The 20,591-nt window shown below is 41.7% G+C and overlaps 1 protein-coding gene across 3 annotated transcripts in view; it reads left to right on the top strand.

Annotated features, from left to right (window-relative positions):
* Window positions 1-20,591, top strand: part of cep112 (centrosomal protein 112) — a 473,221-nt gene that overhangs the window by 136,337 nt on the left and 316,293 nt on the right. For all 3 annotated transcript variants that reach the window (XM_059653621.1, XM_059653619.1, XM_059653620.1), the window contains 3 exons: window positions 12,270-12,369; window positions 14,084-14,202; window positions 19,088-19,231. In XM_059653621.1, coding sequence (XP_059509604.1) covers window positions 12,270-12,369; window positions 14,084-14,202; window positions 19,088-19,231 — 363 coding nt within the window. The remainder of the gene's footprint in view (window positions 1-12,269; window positions 12,370-14,083; window positions 14,203-19,087; window positions 19,232-20,591) is intronic.

The raw sequence follows: 20,591 nt of genomic DNA, 5'->3' as shown, positions 1-20,591 counted from the left end.
GAGTAAGCAGTGCTAACCACTGAGCCGCAGTGCCGCCGAATTTTTTAAAAAATTGCATTCACTCATGGGACGTGGACATCGCTGGCTGGCCAGCACCTTATTGCCCGTCCCTAGTTGCCCTTGAAGAGATGGTGAGCTGCCACTTAAACTATGGTCAACATGTACATTGTAGGTTGACCCACAATGCCCTTAGGCAGGCAATTCCAGGATTTTGACCTAGGGACAGTGAAGGAGTGGCAACATAGTTCCAAGTTCAGGATGGTAAGTGGCTTGGAGGGGAACTTGCAGGTGGTGTGTTTGTATATATCTGGAGCAAGCTGAGTTGGATTATCTACTTGGCACCTCTGGCTGAAGATTGCTGCAAATGCTTCAGGCTTATCTTTCACATTAGTGTGTTAGGCTGTACCATTAATTAAATTTGTGGAGCTGCCTTCTCCAATGAGTTATTTAATTCCATTCACAACTGGAAGTGGCAATACTGTAGAGCTTGGATCTGATCCACTGGTTCTGGGATTGTGTAGCTCTGACTATCATTTGTTGCTTATGCTATTTGGCACGCTGTTTCGTGGCTTCACTGGATTGACACCTCATCTTCAGTTGTGCCTGGTGCTGCTCCTAGCATGCCCTCCTGCACTCTCCATTAAACCAGGGTTGATCCCCTGGCTTGATGGTAATGGTTGAGTGGGGGATATGCCAGGCCATGAGGTTGCAGATTGTGCTAAAGTACAAGTCTGCTGCAGTTGATGGCCCACAGTGCCTCATGGTTGCCCATTCTTGAGTTGCTAGATCTGTTCGAAGACTGTTCCATTTAGCATGATGCTAGTGCCACACAGCACAATGGACTGTATTGTCAATGTGAAGGCAGGAATTCATCACCACAGGGACTGAATGGTTGTCTGTCATGGTCAGATACATCTGCAGCCAGCAGATTGCTAAGGATGTTTTTCCCTCGTGTGGGTTCCCTCACCACCTATCCAGTCTGGCAGCTATATCCTTTGGCACCCAACCAGTTCGATCTGTTGGTGATGGTTATTGAAATCCCCCACCTTCAATACATTTTGTGCCCTTGCCATCCTCAGTGTTTTCTCCAAGTGTTGTTCAACATGTAGGAATACTGATTCATGAGCTGAGGGAGCTCCTGCTGGTAATCATGGTAATCAGCAGGAGGTTTCCATGCCCATGTTTAACCTGAAGCCATGAGACATCATGGAGTCCAAACCAATGGTAAGGATTCAAAGGGCAACTCCCTCCCAACTATGCCACTGTGCCGCCACTTCTGGTGGCTCTACCCTGCCGGTGGGACAGGACATATTCAGGGATTTTTATGGTGGTGTTTGGGACATTGTCTGTCAGGTTTGATTCCATTCATATGACTATGTTGGACTCTCAAACTGCAGAGCTGGATGAACACAGCAGGCCAAGCAGCATATTAGGAGCACAAAAGCTGACGTTTTGGGCCTAGACCCTTCATCAGAAGTGGGGGAGGGGGAGAGGGTTCTTAAATAAATAGGGAGAGAGGGGGAGGCGGATCAAAGATGGATTGAGGAGAAGATAGGTGGAGAGGAGACAGACAAGTTAAAGGGGCGGGGATGGAGCCTGTAGAGGTGGGGAGGTAGAGAGGGGATAGGTCAGTCCAGGGAGGACAGACAGGTCAAGTGGGTGGGATGAGGTTAGTAAGAAGGAAATGGGGGTGCGGCTTGAGGTGGGAGGAGGGGATAGGTGAGAGGAAGAACAGGTTAGGGAGGTGGGGATGAGCTGGGCTGGTTTTGAGATGCAGTAGGGGAAGGGGAGATTTTGAAGCTGGTGAAATCTATTTTGATACCATCGGGCTGCAGGGTTCCCAAGCGGGATATGAGTTGCTGTTCCTGCAACCTTCCGGTGGCATCGTTGTGGCACTGCAGGAGGCCCAGGATGGACAGGTCTCCCCATTTTTGCACTAGCCTCCAGATGTTAGTAAGGAGGACTATGCAGGTTGACAGGGCTGTCTCTACTGTTCTCTATTCCAGTGCCGAAGTCGATGTGTCTGGTTTCATTCTTTATTGAGACTTTTTAGTGATTGGTGCAACTGTATAGCTTGCTTGGCCATTTCAGAGGGCAGTTAAGTGTCGACCATATCGCCAATCTGGCGTCATATGTAGGCCAGACCAGATGAGGGTGGCAGTTTTTCTTTCCTAAAAGACATGAATGAATCAGGTGGGTTTTGCTGACGATTGGCAATGGCTATGCGGTCTTCTGCATATTCTTAATTCCACATTTTTTATTGAACTCAAATTCCACCATTGTGGTGGGATTCAAACCTGGGACCCAGAACATCAGCTGGATTTCTGGATTAATAATCCAGCAATAATACCACTAGGCCATCACCTCCCAATGACAAAGGGCTGAATGGCTTATGTCTGGTCCTATATTCTACAGGTATAATTTTCACCAAAGGATACATTTTTACAGATCTGATCAGCTCTGCTCCTGAATCCAACCTTCATAGTCCGGATGCACTACTCCTTCTCTTGAACCCAAAACTGGCCGCGTCACCTTTTACGTTGCACTACAGGTCACATTGTTTGAAGTTTAAATGGTTCAAACAAATAGTTGACCATTTTCAATGTGTTTTGCTTCATTTCAGCTTCTTCACAACTTCAAAGCCTCTCCACATATTACATTACAAATATTCAAGAACATTGAGAATTAATGGGGCACAGAGTCAGAAGAATTTCAACAAAAATGGGTAATATACCCTCAGTGCTGTGCCTGCGGAAAGCCTCCCCATTTGTGAAGCTGAGCAACTCTTATACCACCCATGTGCTGGATGGTGCTTATTCCAGGTTATGTGAGTCCTTTTGCATCCTTTCAGAGGCTGAGCTGGTATCCTGGCAATATTTGGATAAACTAACATATGAATTAAGTGGAGCAGTAGACAACTTGGCCTCTCCTGTCTGCATTGCCATGCAATAAGGTTGAATGGATTGAATGATTGATTGGTTTACTGCAATTGTCCACCTACCACCAAAGAACTTACATCCTCCACCTGCTATCTACCTCAGCTTTAAAAATATTCGAAGACTTAACTTCGGCCACTTTTTCAGGAGGACAGTACCAATGACTCTGAACCTTCTGAGAAAAAATAAATTTACTTCTGCTTCGTTTTAATTGAACAAAGCCTTATATTTAAACTGTGGTCCGTAGTTCAGTCTCACGTGTGCACTACCGCTGCCACAGCATCAACACCTCACTCTTGCCAACTGTGTGCCTCATCACGAGAGAGAAATAAAGTTGGAAATGGAAAGTGGGAAATTGCTAAACAAGTAATGAGAGCAGAGAGGATCAGAATAAACAATAAACAAGTGGCTCAGTGATTCATGTTATGCGGTTCAATGCAATGAATCTGGTGAATAAGGAAATGGAACTGAGGACAGCGGTGTGAAATAACTCATGAAAGCTGGCATCCCACCACCAAGTCACCTTTTATTTACACAAGTGTAGTACATGACACTGACCCAGCTGGTTCAGAACCAGTCCCTAGAATGAGCATATGCCCTGATACTCCTGCTTATAACTGCCAGCCAGGACTCCCTAGATCAGAATGTTGATCAGATCCAATCAGGGAACTCATTCCCTTTCCCTCTAAATTGTGGGACACATTCTTTTCACTGTAGCTTCTCCTGGGGTGTTTTTACTCCAAGTCTGGTTCTTCTGACTCTGCCTCACCCACTGGCAGCATGTACTAGACCATAGCCTGCCTATTGTGTCCAGAGCATCTTGGAAGAAATTCACCATCTTTCTCAGGTGGTGATGGCGTCAAGGCTGCAACATCTGCCATGCCCACCATGCCATCAGAGGTTTCTTCAACACTGGGCAGAGAGATTCTGAAGCTTTGCCAGCTGTTCTGAGGATATGTTTGTAGACTTTCTTGCCAAGCCAGTGTAGAGCAAGTCTGCAACATCCACCAAACTATAGACCTTCTCAAAAAGTTCTTGCCTCATTTGCGAGAAGCGGGTTTCATGTGGGTTATGTGCTTGTTCAGGATCGCCTTTCCTATCCAAACTTTGTACGTCATGGGACCTGAACTCTCATTGACCATGTCTGTTAGCCATGGAGGGCCATTCCCATGGTTTCAACATTAAACTTTGTTGCCTGAAGCAAGCTGTCTAATTCGCTTAGAGGCGCTTTGTGTGCAGCATTGGCATTCTTGATACAGTTAGCCCCTCGCCCCGCAAAATCTGGGAAGATCTGGTTGAATTTGGTACAGAGTCTCCTCCCCATCAACAACTCCTCCAGAGCTATCCCCATAGTTGTGTGAGGGGTGGTCCAAAATTAAGTAGAAACTGGGACAGTTTGGTATGTAGTGAAGCTGCAAGCTATTTCTTTAAGCCTGCCTTCAAAGTTTGGACTGCTCTTTTCACCAGACCATTGGATGGTGGATGGTTTGAAACTGTTCTTCCGTGCCAAATTTTGTTTAACCTTGGGAAATATCAAATCCCTGCTGGTAAATGATGATCTGTTATATGTGACCAATGCCTCTGGGAGTCCATGTATTGCAAAAGACTCGTAACTTTTCAATCATTGCCCCCGTGTTTGACAAATGAAGTCTACGCGCATCCAACCATTTTGAATGGGCTTCCACAATCACTAAGAACGTTGAACCCATGGAAGGGGAGGCATAATTGATATGTAACAGAGCACAGGGTTTATGAGGCTATTCCCATGAATGTGGGGGAGCTGCAGGCATTATTTTTTGTCCTTGTTGGCACTTTGGGCAGTGCCCTATCAACATGGCTATCCAATCCTGGCCATGGACATAATTTCTCACCAACATCTTGTGTTGAGGTTGTATAAGATGTTGGTGAAGCCGCTTCTGGAGTAGTGTCCACTATTCTGGTAGCCCTGTTACAGGAGGAATATCATTAAGCTGCAGAGGGTTCGGAAGAGATTTACTAGGATGTTGCCAGGAATGGAGCGTTTAAGTTATAAGGAGAGGCTGGATAGTCTGGGACCATTTTCACTGGAGAGTATGAGATTGAGATGTGACCTTTTAGAGCTTTATTAAGTAATGAGTGGTATAGATAAGGCACATAGCAGGTGCTTTTCTGTAGGGTGGTGGATTTCAAGACTAGGCGGCATATTTTTAAGGTGAGAGGAGAAAATTTTTAAAAAGACACGAGGGACAATTTTTTTACACAGTGGTATGTGTTTCGAATGAACTTCCACAGAAAATAGTAGATGTGGGTACAGTTACAACATTTAAAAGATATTTTGGTATTTGCATGAATAAGAAATGTTTGGAAGGATATGAGCAAAGTACAGGCAGGTGGGACTAGTTTAGTTCGGGATTACGGTCAGTGCGGACTGGTTGGGCGGAAGGGTCTGTTTCTGTGCTGTATGACTCTATCTTCATTTTGCAAATGTCTGGATGGCCCTAGTGAAGTTCACCCAGTATCTGTAGCAACCTTTACTTGGGAGAATCACTCTTCCTCCCTATAATAATATGCTGTCCTCTATAGTGAATGATACAGACCAGTATCTTAATGCTGGGGACTACTGGAGGAAGCTAAGATGGATCATCCGCTTGGCACTTCTGGCTGAAGATTGCTGCAAATGCTTCACCCTTCTCTTTTTCACTTATGTGTAGGGCTCTTCCATCATTGAGTTGTTTAATTGTCCATCATTCATGATTGGAAGTGGCAGGATCGCAGAGCTTTGATCTGATTTGTTGGTGTGGGATCATTTGTCTATCACTTGTCACTTATGCTATTCGGGATGCAAGTAGTTTCTGTTTGTAGCTACACCAGATTGACAGCTCATTTTTACATATGCCTGTTGCTGCTCTTGGCATGTCCTCTTGCACTGTCCATCCGACTAGGGTTGATCCATTTATTTGATGGTAATGGTTGAATGGGGGGTTACGCCAGATCATGAGGTTGCAACTCTGTTGCTGTCGATGGCCTACAGTGCCTCATAAATGTCCAATCCTGTATATTTTTCTCCCTTGTTGATTCCCGTACCACCTGTTGCAGACCCAGTCTAGCAGCTGTGTCCTTTGGACTGACCACTCGATCAGTAGCACTACTTCCGAGCCACTCTTGGTGGCTTTAATGGATATTGAAATGCCCCACCAAGAGTACATTTTGTGCCCTTCCCACCCTCAGTGCTGCCCCCTTATGTTGTTCAACATGGAGAAGCACTAATTCATGAGGCAAGGGAAGACAATTAGTGGTAATTGGCCGGAGGTTTCCATGCCCATGTTTAACCTGGAGCCATGAGACTTTATCGGGTCCAGAGTCAACATTGAGAACTCCCAGAAAAATTCTGGTATGGTTGTTTCCACTGTGCCACCACCTCTGGTTGGTCTGTCCTGCTGGTGGGACAGGACATATCCAGGGATGCTGATTGTGTGACTGGGCCATTGTCAGCTATGATTCTGTTAGTATAACTATGTCAGACAATTGCTTGGCTGGTCTGTGAGACAGTGTCCTAATTTTGGCACTAGCCACCAAATATTAGTAAGGAGGGCTTTACAGGGTCTACAGGGCTGTTTCTCCTGTCTTTTCCAGTGCTTAGATTGATGCCAAGTGGTCTGTCTGATGTCATCTTTTGTTGAGATGTAGCATTTGGTGCAACTGCATGATTTGCTAGGCAATTTCAGAGGTCATTTGAGAGTCTGAAGTTATATGTAGGCCAGACCAGATGAGTATGGTAGATATCCTTCGCCGAAGGACATTATGATGTCCCAGTAGTTGTGGTAAGTATTATGTCATTTCCAGTGATGGATGAATGTCCTATGTTGTACCATTCAGTTATAGTAGATATTGCATGAAATATTTGTTACTTACAGAATTCATTCTCCCAAATTAAACTTTGAAATGCAGCATAAACTAGAGACCAGTAGAAGAGAACAGAACTTTCCAATACATTATTAAAAATTTTTAGATAATAAGTAAATACATACAAAAGTGTTTTTGTGATGTAATTTTATGGCAGTAGTTTTCTTTGAAATTGTCTATGTCAACATTCGGAATAGAAAATGAACTTGTCAGTATACAGCTGTCTGCAATGTTCCAAAGTTGAATTTTTGGTTGATGTGTAGTGAGTTTCTGAAATCTCACTCGCCAACTTCATTGCCAGTTCATGTAAATGCGGGGTTTTTTTTAACCTCAGAGGAAATTCATTCACTATCTAAATATCGTCACTTCTATATTGACAAATGAAATGCTAATGCCTTGGAAGGCATAATGTTCTGTGCAACTGGAAGCAACAAGAAAAATGAACTTACTAGATTTGGTAAGGCAGGATGTCAAGAAGGTGCAGTAAAATCCAGTGGCTAAGCTCAATAAATCTGTCAAGTTTACTTTGGAGTTATTGCTGTCTGATTTGCCTGCTGCTCAGGAGCCAACTGCATTGGAGCTATGTACAAAGTGGTTTGTAATGTGGGATTCCAGCAACTCTTAATGAACTGTCCATGACCAGCAGCAATGGTCACACTGAAGGGCAGTTAATTACTCAGACATACACGAGGTACAATGAGATATTAAAAAATCTTGTGCCTTTAAAGTACACCTGTATTATTTTCTGCATGATATTTATGCAAAAGTGGCAAACTTACCACAATATCTTGTCTTCCAAATATATGGTTGGTATAAATTAGATGCAAAACTACTTTTTAGTGATTGATCAAAGGCAGAATATTTACTAAGGAAAAGCCAGCCAAATGCAAAGAACTTCTCCTCATTTAACTCCTGGCTGATGTTACTGCCTGCAATATTCCCTTTGGAAAAGACAATATTTTGGAAGTGTACAAATTTGCAATTTCTGATGCGTTGGTGCTCTTTGTCAGTCCAGTGGGAATGCCAGTGCTGTGTGCTCACGGGCCTATAAAACATTTTGGCACTCAAGGCCACCAACATAGTTAAAGTGTTAAATTCCACACAATATTAATGAAGACTTTTTTTTTCCCCAGTGGCATGTGGCCTTAGTGGACAGATGCCCTGAAAAGGTAAACCATGTGAGAAGTTTGTAATTTGCTGGGAATCAGGAATTATACACGAGAGGCACAGGTAAACCTCCGGAAGGAACAAGTTATTTGCTCATATCTTTGTGGGTCCACGTCTTGCAAATCACCTAACCAGCTCTCTCAAAGGGTTAAACTCCTCACACCATGATTCCGTGAAAGTAAGACAACTACTGCATGCTGTCAAATCAAGGTGTAGAGCTGGATGAACACAGCAGGCCAAGCAGCATCAGAGGAGCAGGTACGCTGACATTTTGGGCAGAGACCCTTCTTCAGAAATGAGGGAGAGGAAGACGGTTCTGAAATAAACAGGGAGAGAGGGGGAGGCGGATAGAAGGTGGATAGAGGAGAAGATAGGTGGAGAGGAGACAGACAGTTTAAAGAGGCAGGGATGGAGCTAGCAAAGGTGAGTGTAGGTGGGGAGGTAGGGAGGAGATAGGTCAGTCCAGGGAGAACGGACAGATCAAGGGATGGGATGAGGTTATTAGGTAGGAGATGGGGGTGGGGCTTGAGGTGGGAGGAAGGACAGGTTAGGGAGGCAGGGACAAACTGGGCTGGTTTTGGGATGCGGTAGGGGGAGGGGTGATTTTGAAGCTTGTGAAGTCCACATTGATACCATTGAGCTGCAGGGTTCCCAAGCGGAATATGAGTTGCTGTTCCTGCAAGCTTCAGGTGGCATCGTTGTGGCACAGCAGGAGGCCCAGGATGGACATGTCATCTGCAGAAAGGGAGGGGGTGTTGAAATGGTTCATGACTGGGAGGTGCAGTTGTTTAGTGCAAACCAAACATAGGTGTTCTGCAATACGGTCACCAAGCCTTCGCCTGGTTTCCCCAATGTAGAGGAGGCCAGATTAGGTACAGCAGATGCAGTATACCACATTAGCAGATGTGCAGGTGAACATCTGCTTGATGTGGAAAGTCTTCTTGGGGCTTGGGATGAGGGTGAGGGGGGAGGTGTTGGGGCAGGTGTAGCAGTTCCTACGATTGCAGGGAAAAGTGCCGGGTGAGGTAGGGCTGGAGGGGAGTATGGAGCGGACAAGGGAGTCACGGAGAGAGTGGTTCCTCCGGAAAGCAGATAAGGGTGGAGAGGGTAAAATGTCTTTGGTGGTGGGGTTGGATTGCAGATGGCAGAAGTGTCGAAGGATGATGCGTTGGATCTGAAGGTTGGTGGGGTGGTATGTGAGGACAACAGGGATTCTGTTTTTGTTATTGTGGGTAGGGGGCGTGAGGGATGAGCTGCGGGAAATGCGGAAAACATGGCCGAGGGCATGCTTGACCACTGAGGGGGTGATGTCGCGGTTCTTGAAAAACGAGGACATCTGAGATGTACAGGAGTGGAAAGCGTTCTCCTGGGAGCAGATGTGGCGGAGGATAAGGAATTGGGAATAGGGGTTGGCATTTTTACAGGAAGGTGGGTGGGAGGAGGTATATTCTAGGTATCTGTGGGAGTCAATGGGCTTGAAATGGATATCGGCTTCTAGATGGAGATGGAGACAGAAAAAGGTCCAGGAAAGAGAGAGAGGTATTAGAGATGGTCCAGGTGAACGTAAGGTTGGGGTAGAAGGTGTTGGTGAAGTGGATGAACTGTTCAAACTCCTCGCGGGAGCAGGAGATGGCACTGATACAGTCATCAATGTAACCGAGGAAGAGGTGGGATTTAGGGCCAGTGTAAGTATGGAAGAGGGATTGTTCCACGTAACCTACAAAGGCAGGCATAGCCTGGGCCCATGTCGGTACCCATGGCCACCCCCTTTGTCTGTAGGAAGTGGGATAGGTTCTGAATGTAGACATTGTCACGGTTGGGGCCAAACTGGGAAGGCCTGAATGTGGATTGTAGTCCATTGGGGATGATCTGCTTCCATAGGCAGGTACTAAGAAAGGTGATGTGGCTGTAGTACCTGGCTTGCTTCAGGACTTGGTTGAGCAGTTTCAAGGCCGAAGAGATTATGAGAGAGTTGCAGTGGGAGAGAGATCCACTGAAGTTTTTCCGGTGGGAGGAGGGTAACTTATTCAGGGTAGGCATTCCTTAGAAGAGGCTTCGCAATGGGGTTAAAATTGTTTAAGAGATAGTAGGAACTGCAGATGCTGGAGAATCTGAGATGACAAGATGTAGAGCTGGATGAACACAGTAGGCCAATCAGCATCAGAGGGGCAGGAAGGCTGACATCAAAACTCGCTAGTAGCTTATTGGAATTAATTGCAGAGACAAACTCATGAATGTGTTCTGTTTACAAATGTGGCAAGTCGCTCGAAAGACATTTAATTTAACCACTCAGATGTCTTTTAAATGTTTAAAACATTTACAAGAATGTTGCCGGGACTGGAGGGTTTCAGCTGAATAGGGAGGGGCTTGTTTCCCCTGGAACACTGGAGACTGAAGAGTGCCCTTTTAAAGGTTTATAAAATCATGAGAAGCATGGAAAGGGTGAATAGCCAACGTCTTTCTCCTCAGGTGTGGGAGTCCAAAACTAGAGGACATAGATGAGAGGGAAAAGATTTAAAGAGTAACCTTTTCATGCAGAGGGTGGTGCGTGTATGGAGCAAGCTGCCAGAGGAAGTGGTGGAGGCTGTTACAATTCAACATTTAAAAAGCACATTGGTAGGTACCTGAATAGGAAACGTTTAGAGGGGCAAATGGGGCTAGGTCAGGTTGGGATGTCTGGTTGCCGCTGACAATTAGACTGAAGGGTCTGTTTCCATGCTGTATGACTCTATGTCTGAGTAAGTTAATTAAAATAACTACAATATACTTAAATTTTGAGACAAAGCTACATTTACTACATGCATAATTAATTGCAATCAACATTCTCTTGACAATTAAGTTGACTATCACCTTGTAACATTTTTGCATTAACTGTATTTATACACAATTGTCACTGAGCATTTAAACTGGATACTGGTGAAAAAAAACATTAATGACCTTCCAGTAGCCAGCTTGTTTCAAGTGGGAAGAAAGTATCAGATTGCAAATGAGCACACAGATTAAATAGGCAGGAGTTTTGACTTGGTTCAGTACATTTTAAATCCACTCAATAAATGCAGGTCGTTGTTGAAATTCTATGTTTATTACAATGCATCTCTGGAGCAGGTGGGACTTGAACCTTGACCTTCCAGCTTACAGTGAAACAAGATCCTTTGAGAGGTATATTGTAAGTTTTTACATATAAGCCTTTGTTCAGTTTGTGTGATAGGTTAAGACTAATTGACTACTAATTATTACAATAGATTACCTAATCTAATTTACTTTGTTTAATGGTTTAAAAAAACAATAGATTACTGCAGTATTTTTATTTTCTCATCGTGTTTGCTCTTTGCCATGGTGTTGCTTTTCAAGACTTAAAAATATAACTGTTTGACTTTCAATGAGCAGTTTCATGGTCAAACGCTCAACATTGAATATTTGATCTAGGAATGGCTTTTAATGGAGATGGGGTGGCACAGTGGCTCATTGGTTAGCACTGCTGCATCATAACGCCAGGGTCCCAGGTTCAGTTTCATCCTGGGCAACTGTCTGTATGGAATTTGAACATTCTCCGCGTGTCTGTGTGGGTTTTCTCTGGGTGTTCTGCTTTCCTCCCATAGTCCACAAAGATGTGCACATTAGGTGGATTGTCTAGGAAATGCAGGATTACAGGGATAGGGTAGGGGTGGTAGGCGTGGATGGGATGCTCTTCAGAGGATCGATGCAAACTTGATGGCCGAATGGCATGCTTCCACATTGCAGGGGTTCTGTGAATCTATGGTTTGGAGAGTGCTTGTGATCAACCGCTTCATTGGAAGTGAAGGATTTGAATTCAAGCCCGAGCATTTGTGCATGTGCTCTCATTGGTGTCACAACTTCAAAATAATAAACTGGCTCAATCACTTTTCAATTATGATTTTTGCTCAAACTTTGTAGCATCTGGTGATGTTTTTTTCTGCATGTCGTATGCAATATAGTTCTTTTAAAAAAATACCAATGGTTCAATAAAATTGGTATTAACAGCTGGTTATTATTTATTGTGACATATGCGTCTTTGGCTGGATTGACCCCCTATTTATAATACTACTAAAATTAATATCCAAACCACATCTATCAATGTATCAGTGCCCAAACCACTTCTATCAGTGATATTTTCAAAGGATTTTTTAAATTTTCAAAGTTTATAAATTATTTAATTTTTTTTAAAAGACAGAATTGTATCTATTAGACATATATTGGAGGTGAAAATCCACTTTTAAAACAGTGTTGTACTAGATTTTCAGATTTTTAAAAATCTTGTTCCAGATATTGGATCGGAAGAATAATGAGATTGAGGAGCTAAAGACACTGTATAGAAACAAGCAAAAGGAAGCAGAAGAGGTGAATAAGAAGCTGGAAAAGAGAGGTAATCCAAAGTCAAAGTTGCTGCTGCCATAATATTATGCTCTTTTTGCAGCATTTCTGAACCCTGAGTTGGAATTTTTATGCATGAGTGAAAATTCAGGGAAGGGCATTTCTTACAAATAGACTGTCAAAGCTTGAGAAATAATATTTTAAAATGTCAGATTTACAATTCTGATGGGGACTGTTTGGCCATAAAGGAATGGGTCCTCAGTCCCCTTTTCTACGTGAATCCTATGATCTTCCGTGGGAAGTAGTCAGCTGTACCTTTAGGTGGTATTAAACAGTTTCTTTGTTGTCTGTTTTTACCTTTAATTTTGAATTGCATTCTTGCACCCATTACATAATTTAGTATTACTGTTCGCCAAGGCAGAGCTGTATTGTCCTGCTCTAGAATTTTCACAGCCACTGAGTTACTCATGTAGGTGTTTGTGTGGGTTGCTGAGGGAGGTGCTGGGGCGAGAGAGTTGTCTAAACTACTCCAGTCTGAAATCATTTATGACAAAGCTATCGCTGGAAGTTCTGTAGATTAACAATTAGCCTGATTGTCAAACTAATAATAACCAGCAGGAAATGACTTTTATTTCCTCTTTTATGTGTTGCTGGATGAAAGTATCATGTTACAATGTCAATTGAATCTCTTGCATTATGTTTTTGTTGTAGTTGTGATTTTTAAAACAAATTTGGCTGGTGAATGCTAATCAACAAACTTCAACCTGTTGATGAATGATAGGATCCTCAGTGAAAGGCTAAATTTCTAAATTTTTTTTGCAAGATTAACAAAGTTGCATCCTTACTGGAGAATTACCACATCGTAGTTATATTTTCAAAAACTTTGATTCATAAAAAATTTAATTTATTCTCATGTAAACATATTTTTGGAACCTCACAATAAAACTTGGTTTTAATCTTTGCACTTAATTACGGTGACATTTGGCATGAAATAAACTTCAGTATTGCGCTTATGATGTAAGGGTAGAAATCCCAAAACAAAATTTAACTAGTTGTCTGTAGCCTTCATTGACTATTTTTTGGTTTATACAGCAATGAAAAGAATATACATTTATGTTGTGAGTTAGGACATGAGGAGTGGTGCTCATTTGGTACAGCAATTGTTGATGTTGAATCCTAAAATTCAAATTTAAAATAAAAAGTAATTTTACTTAAAAGACAACACAGGTGAAATAAATACCATCACAGGTATTTAACAAAAATTGAATGCATGTTAAAATGCTGCTGTAAATTCCTGCCCAGAATGTGTTCCACCATGTGGTAAGAAGAGTCATATAGACCAGATCAGACCAGACCCCCTAAAAATATTTTAAGAAGGTAGCCTAGACCCTAACTTTTCTTATTTTTAGAAGAAGATGTGAAGTGCCTGTTCCAGATGCCATGAGACTGGTCAAACTACTCAAAGTTAAGCAAAACACGATTTAGTTAAACAATTTGGTTAAAATGCAACCAAAGAAGTTGGAATTTAGAGTAATAACTTTATCGGAAAACTTATCAGAATAATAGATACAGTAACTGTTAGGAATTAACTGTTGCTTCCATAAGTTTTCAGTGACGGGCTTTCACTAGTAATACTGGTAAATTAACACAAGTAGAAAATGGGACCAGAGGCATTCATACTGCATCTAAGACGTCAATTCTGGGGTACATTGCTCTTAGCGTTGCTTTATCTAATAGATCTGATCCTTTACTCCTATGTTTTGCAGTTCAGAGTTTGGTTCGTGAATCACAGATTATTCGAGAAAGTAAAGAAAAGCAGATTACTGAGTTGAAGAAGATGGCTGAGCAGAGTGCTGATTCCTTAAAAAATGATTGGGAAAGAAAAGTAAGGGGTTTAAAACATTTGAAGGTTTGAGACTATTCTAATCAGTTACCTCTGTGTTTTTAAGAATATTTTTACCTCAGATCAATGGGCAAAGTTTCTGGATCTGTGTCACTTGATGTCACCTGTGATAAGTTCCAAATGTGCTCAGTTTGGTGACGTCTATAAAATAACCTATGAATTCTACCTTGATATATTCATACAAAAGGAAAAATGCAAGTGGGTTTCTCCATTCAAACCCACAATTTCTGCAGGTATTTCTTCCCTCTGAAATTTGACAGAAATGTGGATGGAAATTTTAAGTTGGAGGATTTGAAAAATCGGGAGTCAGTGAAGGTGATCAAGTGATGGGTGAAGGTCACTTATTGGAAGTTGGAATTGTCGAGTTTGAATAAACTGATGTGTAGACAATTGAAAAATGATGCAAAAGTGGCAAACCATCCGCTTTAACTTGAAACTAGCCAAAAAGGTGGATGGAATTGGTCACAAGAATTTGGATCGTTTCTTTGAATTGTGGTTTGTCAAATAATTAGTGGAAAGTGGGCTGACAACTGTCATAGAGGAGTGGTCAAAACAGTTGGTGGAAAAAAAATGGGAACATCAACATATATATATGTGGACGGGAAAGAGGAGAGGTGGAGTGTGAAAGATAGATCTTTGTGAAATCTTTGTAACAGTTATGCAAAGATAGAAAGAAATGCCATTGTAGGTAGTAAGACTGTAAGAAAAAGGAATAGGAACAGGAGTAGACCATTTAGCCCCTTGAGCCTGTTCTTCCATAGGATCACGGCTGATTCAACACTGTTCATGCCCACTTTCCTGCCCTTTCCTCGTAACCCTTGCTTCCTGTACTGATAAAGAATCTATCTTATCTCAACCCTAAATGCACACAAGGACCCTGGCCCCACTGCCCTTTGTGGCAAGGGCCTCAACCCTCCGAGAGAAGAAATTCCTCCATCTCAGTCTTAAATAATACCCTGTATTTTGAGACTCAGTCTGCTGGTCCTACGCTCCCTTAATGCGAAACATCCTGTCAATATTTACCCTGTCAATTCCCATAAGTATCCCATAATTTTCAATGAGATCACTTCTCATTCATCTAAACTGCAATGAGTAGAGTCCCAATGTGTTTAACTTTTGTTTATAAGACAATGTACAGCTGACCTTATATGGTTGCAGTAAGACTTTCCTACTCTTGTACTCCAAACCCCTTGAAATAAGGGCCAACATTTCATTAGCCTTCGATTACCTGCTGTATCTGGTCCTAGGTTTCTGTGCATCATGTACAAGTACCCTCAAGTCCCTTTGTGTTGCACTTTTCTTCAGCTTTTCTCCCTTTAGTTAATACTGCGTTCTTTTGTTATCCTTTCTGAAAAGAACAATTGTGCATTTGCCAACATTATACTCCATTTGCCAACCTAATTTTGTTTTGTCTGCATATTTTAGCTACAGACAGCCAGAATCACTTAGGCATATGGAACAAAGTAAATATGGTCTTAATAAATTGGAAGAAAGAGATGTTGGAGAAGGATGATGTGTCATGGAGGTGTACAGCACAGAAACAGACCCTTCGGTCCGACTTGTCCAGTCCGACCAGATTTCTTAAATGAATCTAGCCCCATTTGCCAGCATTTGGCCCATATCCCTATAAAACCCTCCTATTCATGTACCCATCTAGATGCCTTTTAAATATTACAATTGTACCAGCCTTCATCACTTCCTCTGGCAGCTCATTCCATGCAAGCATTACCCTGTGTGTGAAAAAATTGTCCCTTTGGTCCCTTGTAACTCTTTCCCCTTTCATCTTAAAACTACGCCCTCTAGTTTTGGACTCCCCCACCCCAGGGAGAAGACCTTTGTCTAATTACCCTGTGTATGTCAACCATGCTGAAGGCAGCAAAGAAGATGGGGATAATTTGCTGTGGTTGCAGTTACTAAGAGTGACATTTATGTCTTTAGTTAAGATCATTCAAGCTCCGTAGCAAGAACAAAAACCTGATTAGAGAAATTCAGAAAGCTGTTATGGGAAGTGTGCACAGTTTGTTAGGTACCATCATGTTTAACTGGTTTAGAAAGAATGGAGAGGCCATAGTCATTTGCAAGGATGCAGGGAACTTATAAGCAGTGGATTGTTTAAAAAAAAGTCTAAGGGGTATGGGATTTAAGAAAAGGAAACAGTTTACAATGTCAGCTACCATGGGAACAAGGAAGTGCAGTTGGGTATCTGGCAGTTTATTTGGAACAGGATTAGTGGAGGGGGAGGTGGCTGTCATGGTAAGTGTGTGAAATAAGTTATGAAAGAAGGTATTGAAAGTTGTCGGTTCAAGGCTTGACTTCAATCTAGCTGTCCGAAATCAGCAAGCTTCTTACAGTTGTAGAATAGGAGAGATCGGCTTTAGAAGAAAAGACATCTAGGAGATATCTTTGTTCTTCAGGGTGCTCCTGAAGTAGCGATTAGTTTTGCTGGGAGAAGAGTTGCATGCAACAAACAAGGGACCCTTCAACTTGAAGGAGCAAAGTCAGGGGCCATGTCAGTGGAAGGACATGAACGAGAGAAAAGAAAGATTTTACTGGTTATGTGGATATCAAAAATTTTAGCGATGGTTTGGTTTGAGCAAATTAGATTATACGGTGTTCGTTCACTCACTTTATTTTCTAAATTTATTTGTTCACGGGATGTGTGTGTGATGCTCCCTTGTGGGACTTTGTGCAAAGGCTGCTTAATTTCGTTGTGTACATAACAACAGTGACTATATTTCAGAGTAATTCTATAATTATAATTCTATAAGCTATAAATGCTCCCCAAAACGACTATATCCCTCCAAATACTGATTTCCTCCCCAATCTCCACCGCCGATTTACCCTGACACCTGAGCTAACCCAGTCCCTCGATTTTCTGCCCACCAACTATACTTCTCAATTGACCTGCTCCCTGCAACCTGTAACCACTCACTTGGCTAATTATTCCCTTACTCACCTCACACCCTACCCTCAATTCCCATGGCACACTACTCCCTCATTCAACTTGTAACCTCTCTCAGTAGCTGTCAGAAGTGATACTGGGATCTTTAAACATGGCTTTTTTAAATCCATTATGGATGTAGCCATTGTTGCCAGAATCAGCCACAGTTACCCTTGAAAAGGTGGTGCCAAGCTGCTGCGTTTAACCGTTGCAGTCTGAGTGCTATACATAGATCTGCTACACGGCTAGAAGAGAGTGTTCCAAGATTTTGATCCAGTGAAACTGAAGGAACAACAATATATTTTCAAGTCAATGTGGTGAGTCACTTGCAGGGGAACTTGAAGTGGTGGTGTTCCCATGTATATGCAGCCCTTATCCTTCTATATGGTAGTAGACATGGGTTTGGAAGGTACAGTCTAAGGAGCCTTGGTGATTTTCTGAAGTGCACCTTACAGAAAGTACACACTGGTGCTAATGAGCATCAGCGGTGGAGGGAGTGAATGCTTGTGAATGTGGTGCCAGTTGAATAGGCTGCTTTGTTCCAGATAGTGTCAGTCTTCTTGAGTGCTGTTAGAGATACAGTCATCCAGGCAAGTGTGGAGTATTCCATCACACTCCCAATTTGTGCCTTTGGGCATTTAGGACGTTAATCTGATGTTGTAGTGACTGTATTTGTGTAGTAAGTCCAGTTCAGTTTTTGGTCCACTGATAATCTCTCAGGTTGTTGATAGTGAGGTATTCAGTGATGATAATGCCTTTGAATAACAAGAGATGAAGGTTAGATTCTCTTGTTGGAGAAATAGATATGGCTTTACAAATAATGGTGTGTAGTTTCAGTGATGACCCAGTTTGCTGCTGCCTGAATAGTTTGCTAGACCACTTTTTTTTATGAAGCCTTCCAGCTGGGAAGTCTTGTCAAAAAATGCCTGCAAAGGGCAGTTGACACCTATTTGATTGATTTCAGTTGGAAATTAGCATTCTGACCCAAATTAGACTATTTGAACTTTATCTTTACTGCAAGATCATTCTGCATTATGTGAAATGCACATTATGAAATTGCACAAGATTACAATCTCCCAGATGGTCAACTGCTGTACTTTCTGGTGAGATCAGGCTAGTTGTAAGGCAATATATAGGTTTCCTTTACATAAAAATTAAGAAAATTAAATGAGTTCCTGTGTATGTGCACTTCCTGATTTGTCCGTGTGCTGTTTACTTTCGCTAGATGCTGTAAGCATATTCAAGCAAAGATCTTGCAGCGTCTTCTCCTATGAGCCTCAGCATTTTGGAAAAATTTCCACACATCAGACAGGAATAAGGCAGAAACCAATTTCATCCTGTACAGTGCTTGGCACAACACTTTCATTTTATACGTGAGAAACTAGATATATGGACTCAGGCTGCAGATCAGCCATGATCTCATTGAATGGAGGAAGAGGCTTGAAGAACTGAACAGCCTATTCCTGTTCCTGTGTTCACTTATTGTAAAATTTCCTTCAATCTGAATTAATGTCATGCTTTAGATGTAGGCATTAGAAATATTTTAATATCTGTATTTCATTGAAGGATGGTGATGGAAAAATGTGTATCTGAATGTCACTGTTGTAGTGGTGTTTCAAAGATGCTGAACATTTAATCCCCAATTTTCTTTTGCAAGCTTCACCAGTAACTACATGTTTTTTGTATTGACAGGCATGCAGACATATTGTGATTTGTTTGTGTGGCCACATATATCCTGAAGAGACCACAGGTTGCTTTCTACATTAATTATCCAATAATTAGATTCTAGGGACAGTTATAAAGCTGTTTTTTTTTTGTTGCTGTTAAAAATAATGATCGGATTCAGTTAATAACTATTTCCAGGTTCTCTATTGATATATTTCTATATATTTATATATTTTATATATATATATATATATATTGCAGTTACACAATATTGTAGCAGAACTAGAGCAAGAGAAGTTTGAACTACAGAAGAAACACACAGAGAATATTCAGGAAATCCTTAATAACACCAACTCACGCCTTAGTAAAATGGAGACAGAATATGCCACTCAGACAAAGACAACTGTAAGTAACTTTACCAACTTAATTTTTTTCTAAATGTATCATTAACAGTACATTTAATATGGAAACATTTGCCATATGATAACGCTGCAGCATCATGGTTATAGTTCTAAAGCTTCCTGTGTAATTCCACTGACACTATAACATTCATTAGCACTGTCATAGAAGCTTAAAAAGCTTCAAAATAGAGTGGTGTTCTTAGAAATTGTGGATATTAGGAGTTGTGGGTGTGGGTGCACAATTTAAACAAGTGTCAACACATGGGATGTAAGGTGTATGATTTATATATATTTTAATGTAATTTGCTTTTGAGTTTGATTTTGCACTAGTAGCATATGGGTTTTTGTCTCTGTGTGTATGAAGGGGTCTAATGATTAACTTGTAGGTATTTCTATAGCCATGATGATCTATTTTAAGTTTGGCATGAGAGAGTGATCGGTTTTTTTTTGGGGAGAATTTTTATAAGCGAACTAAGTGAACAATGTAATGCTTAAGTTACGGTTAGAACATTCCAGAGTAGAATTCTTTTCAGCTTGGGGAAACACCCATAGCTTAAAGAAATCCTTTTTGATGGCAGTTTTACGGTTATCTTGGTGGAAGCTAGATGTGTGAAACAGTTACGTCTAAAGCTGAAAAATAGATTAGCATAGTTAAGAAATATGTTGCCTTCGTATAACGAAAATAGTTTTTGAAGTTCCAGAACAGCAGTGTTTGCTTCAAATTGTGAAGGGGTTATTTGAAACTGAGAAAGGCCATGCTCACTTGTATGAAGGCTCAAGGAAGAAGCTATCAGATTCTCAGGTCTGGGGATTTAAGTATCTGCCAAGTCAAACCCTATATGTGATGGAGGATAGAAGTCCCTCTGAGAAACGTGAAGGGTGCTATTGAGATTAATAGATTGCCACATGTGTTATATATGTTTCGAAATCTTTAAAGCTGTGTTATCTGTAAATAATGAAATGTGAGGCTGGATGAACACAGCAGCAGCATCTCAGGAGCACAAAAGCTGACGTTTCGGGCCTAGACCCTTCATCTCTGACGTCAGCTTTTGTGCTCCTGAGATGCTGCTGGGCCTGCTGTGTTCATCCAGCCTCACGTTTCATTATCTTGGATTCTCCAGCATCTGCAGTTCCCATTATCTGTAAATAGTTTGGTTTATTCTATTCTATCCTCATTTCTTTTGTGTAATGAACTTTTGTTTTATTGTTAAAACCAAATGTGCAGCATTGCACGCTTGTGTTTCAGTGGAAGACCACCTTGTCAAAGTCAAAAATAAATGATCTATGGAACCATATATTAATCTGGGATCTGACTTGGGGTGGGGAAGCGAGGAGAATGCTGTGGCATCTCCCTTTTCCTAATC

The sequence above is a fragment of the Stegostoma tigrinum genome, chromosome 22, assembly GCF_030684315.1.
Source record: "Stegostoma tigrinum isolate sSteTig4 chromosome 22, sSteTig4.hap1, whole genome shotgun sequence".
NCBI lineage: Eukaryota > Metazoa > Chordata > Chondrichthyes > Orectolobiformes > Stegostomatidae > Stegostoma > Stegostoma tigrinum.
Note: the sequence above shows the minus strand (reverse complement) of the source record. Positions and strands in the feature narration are given on the sequence as shown.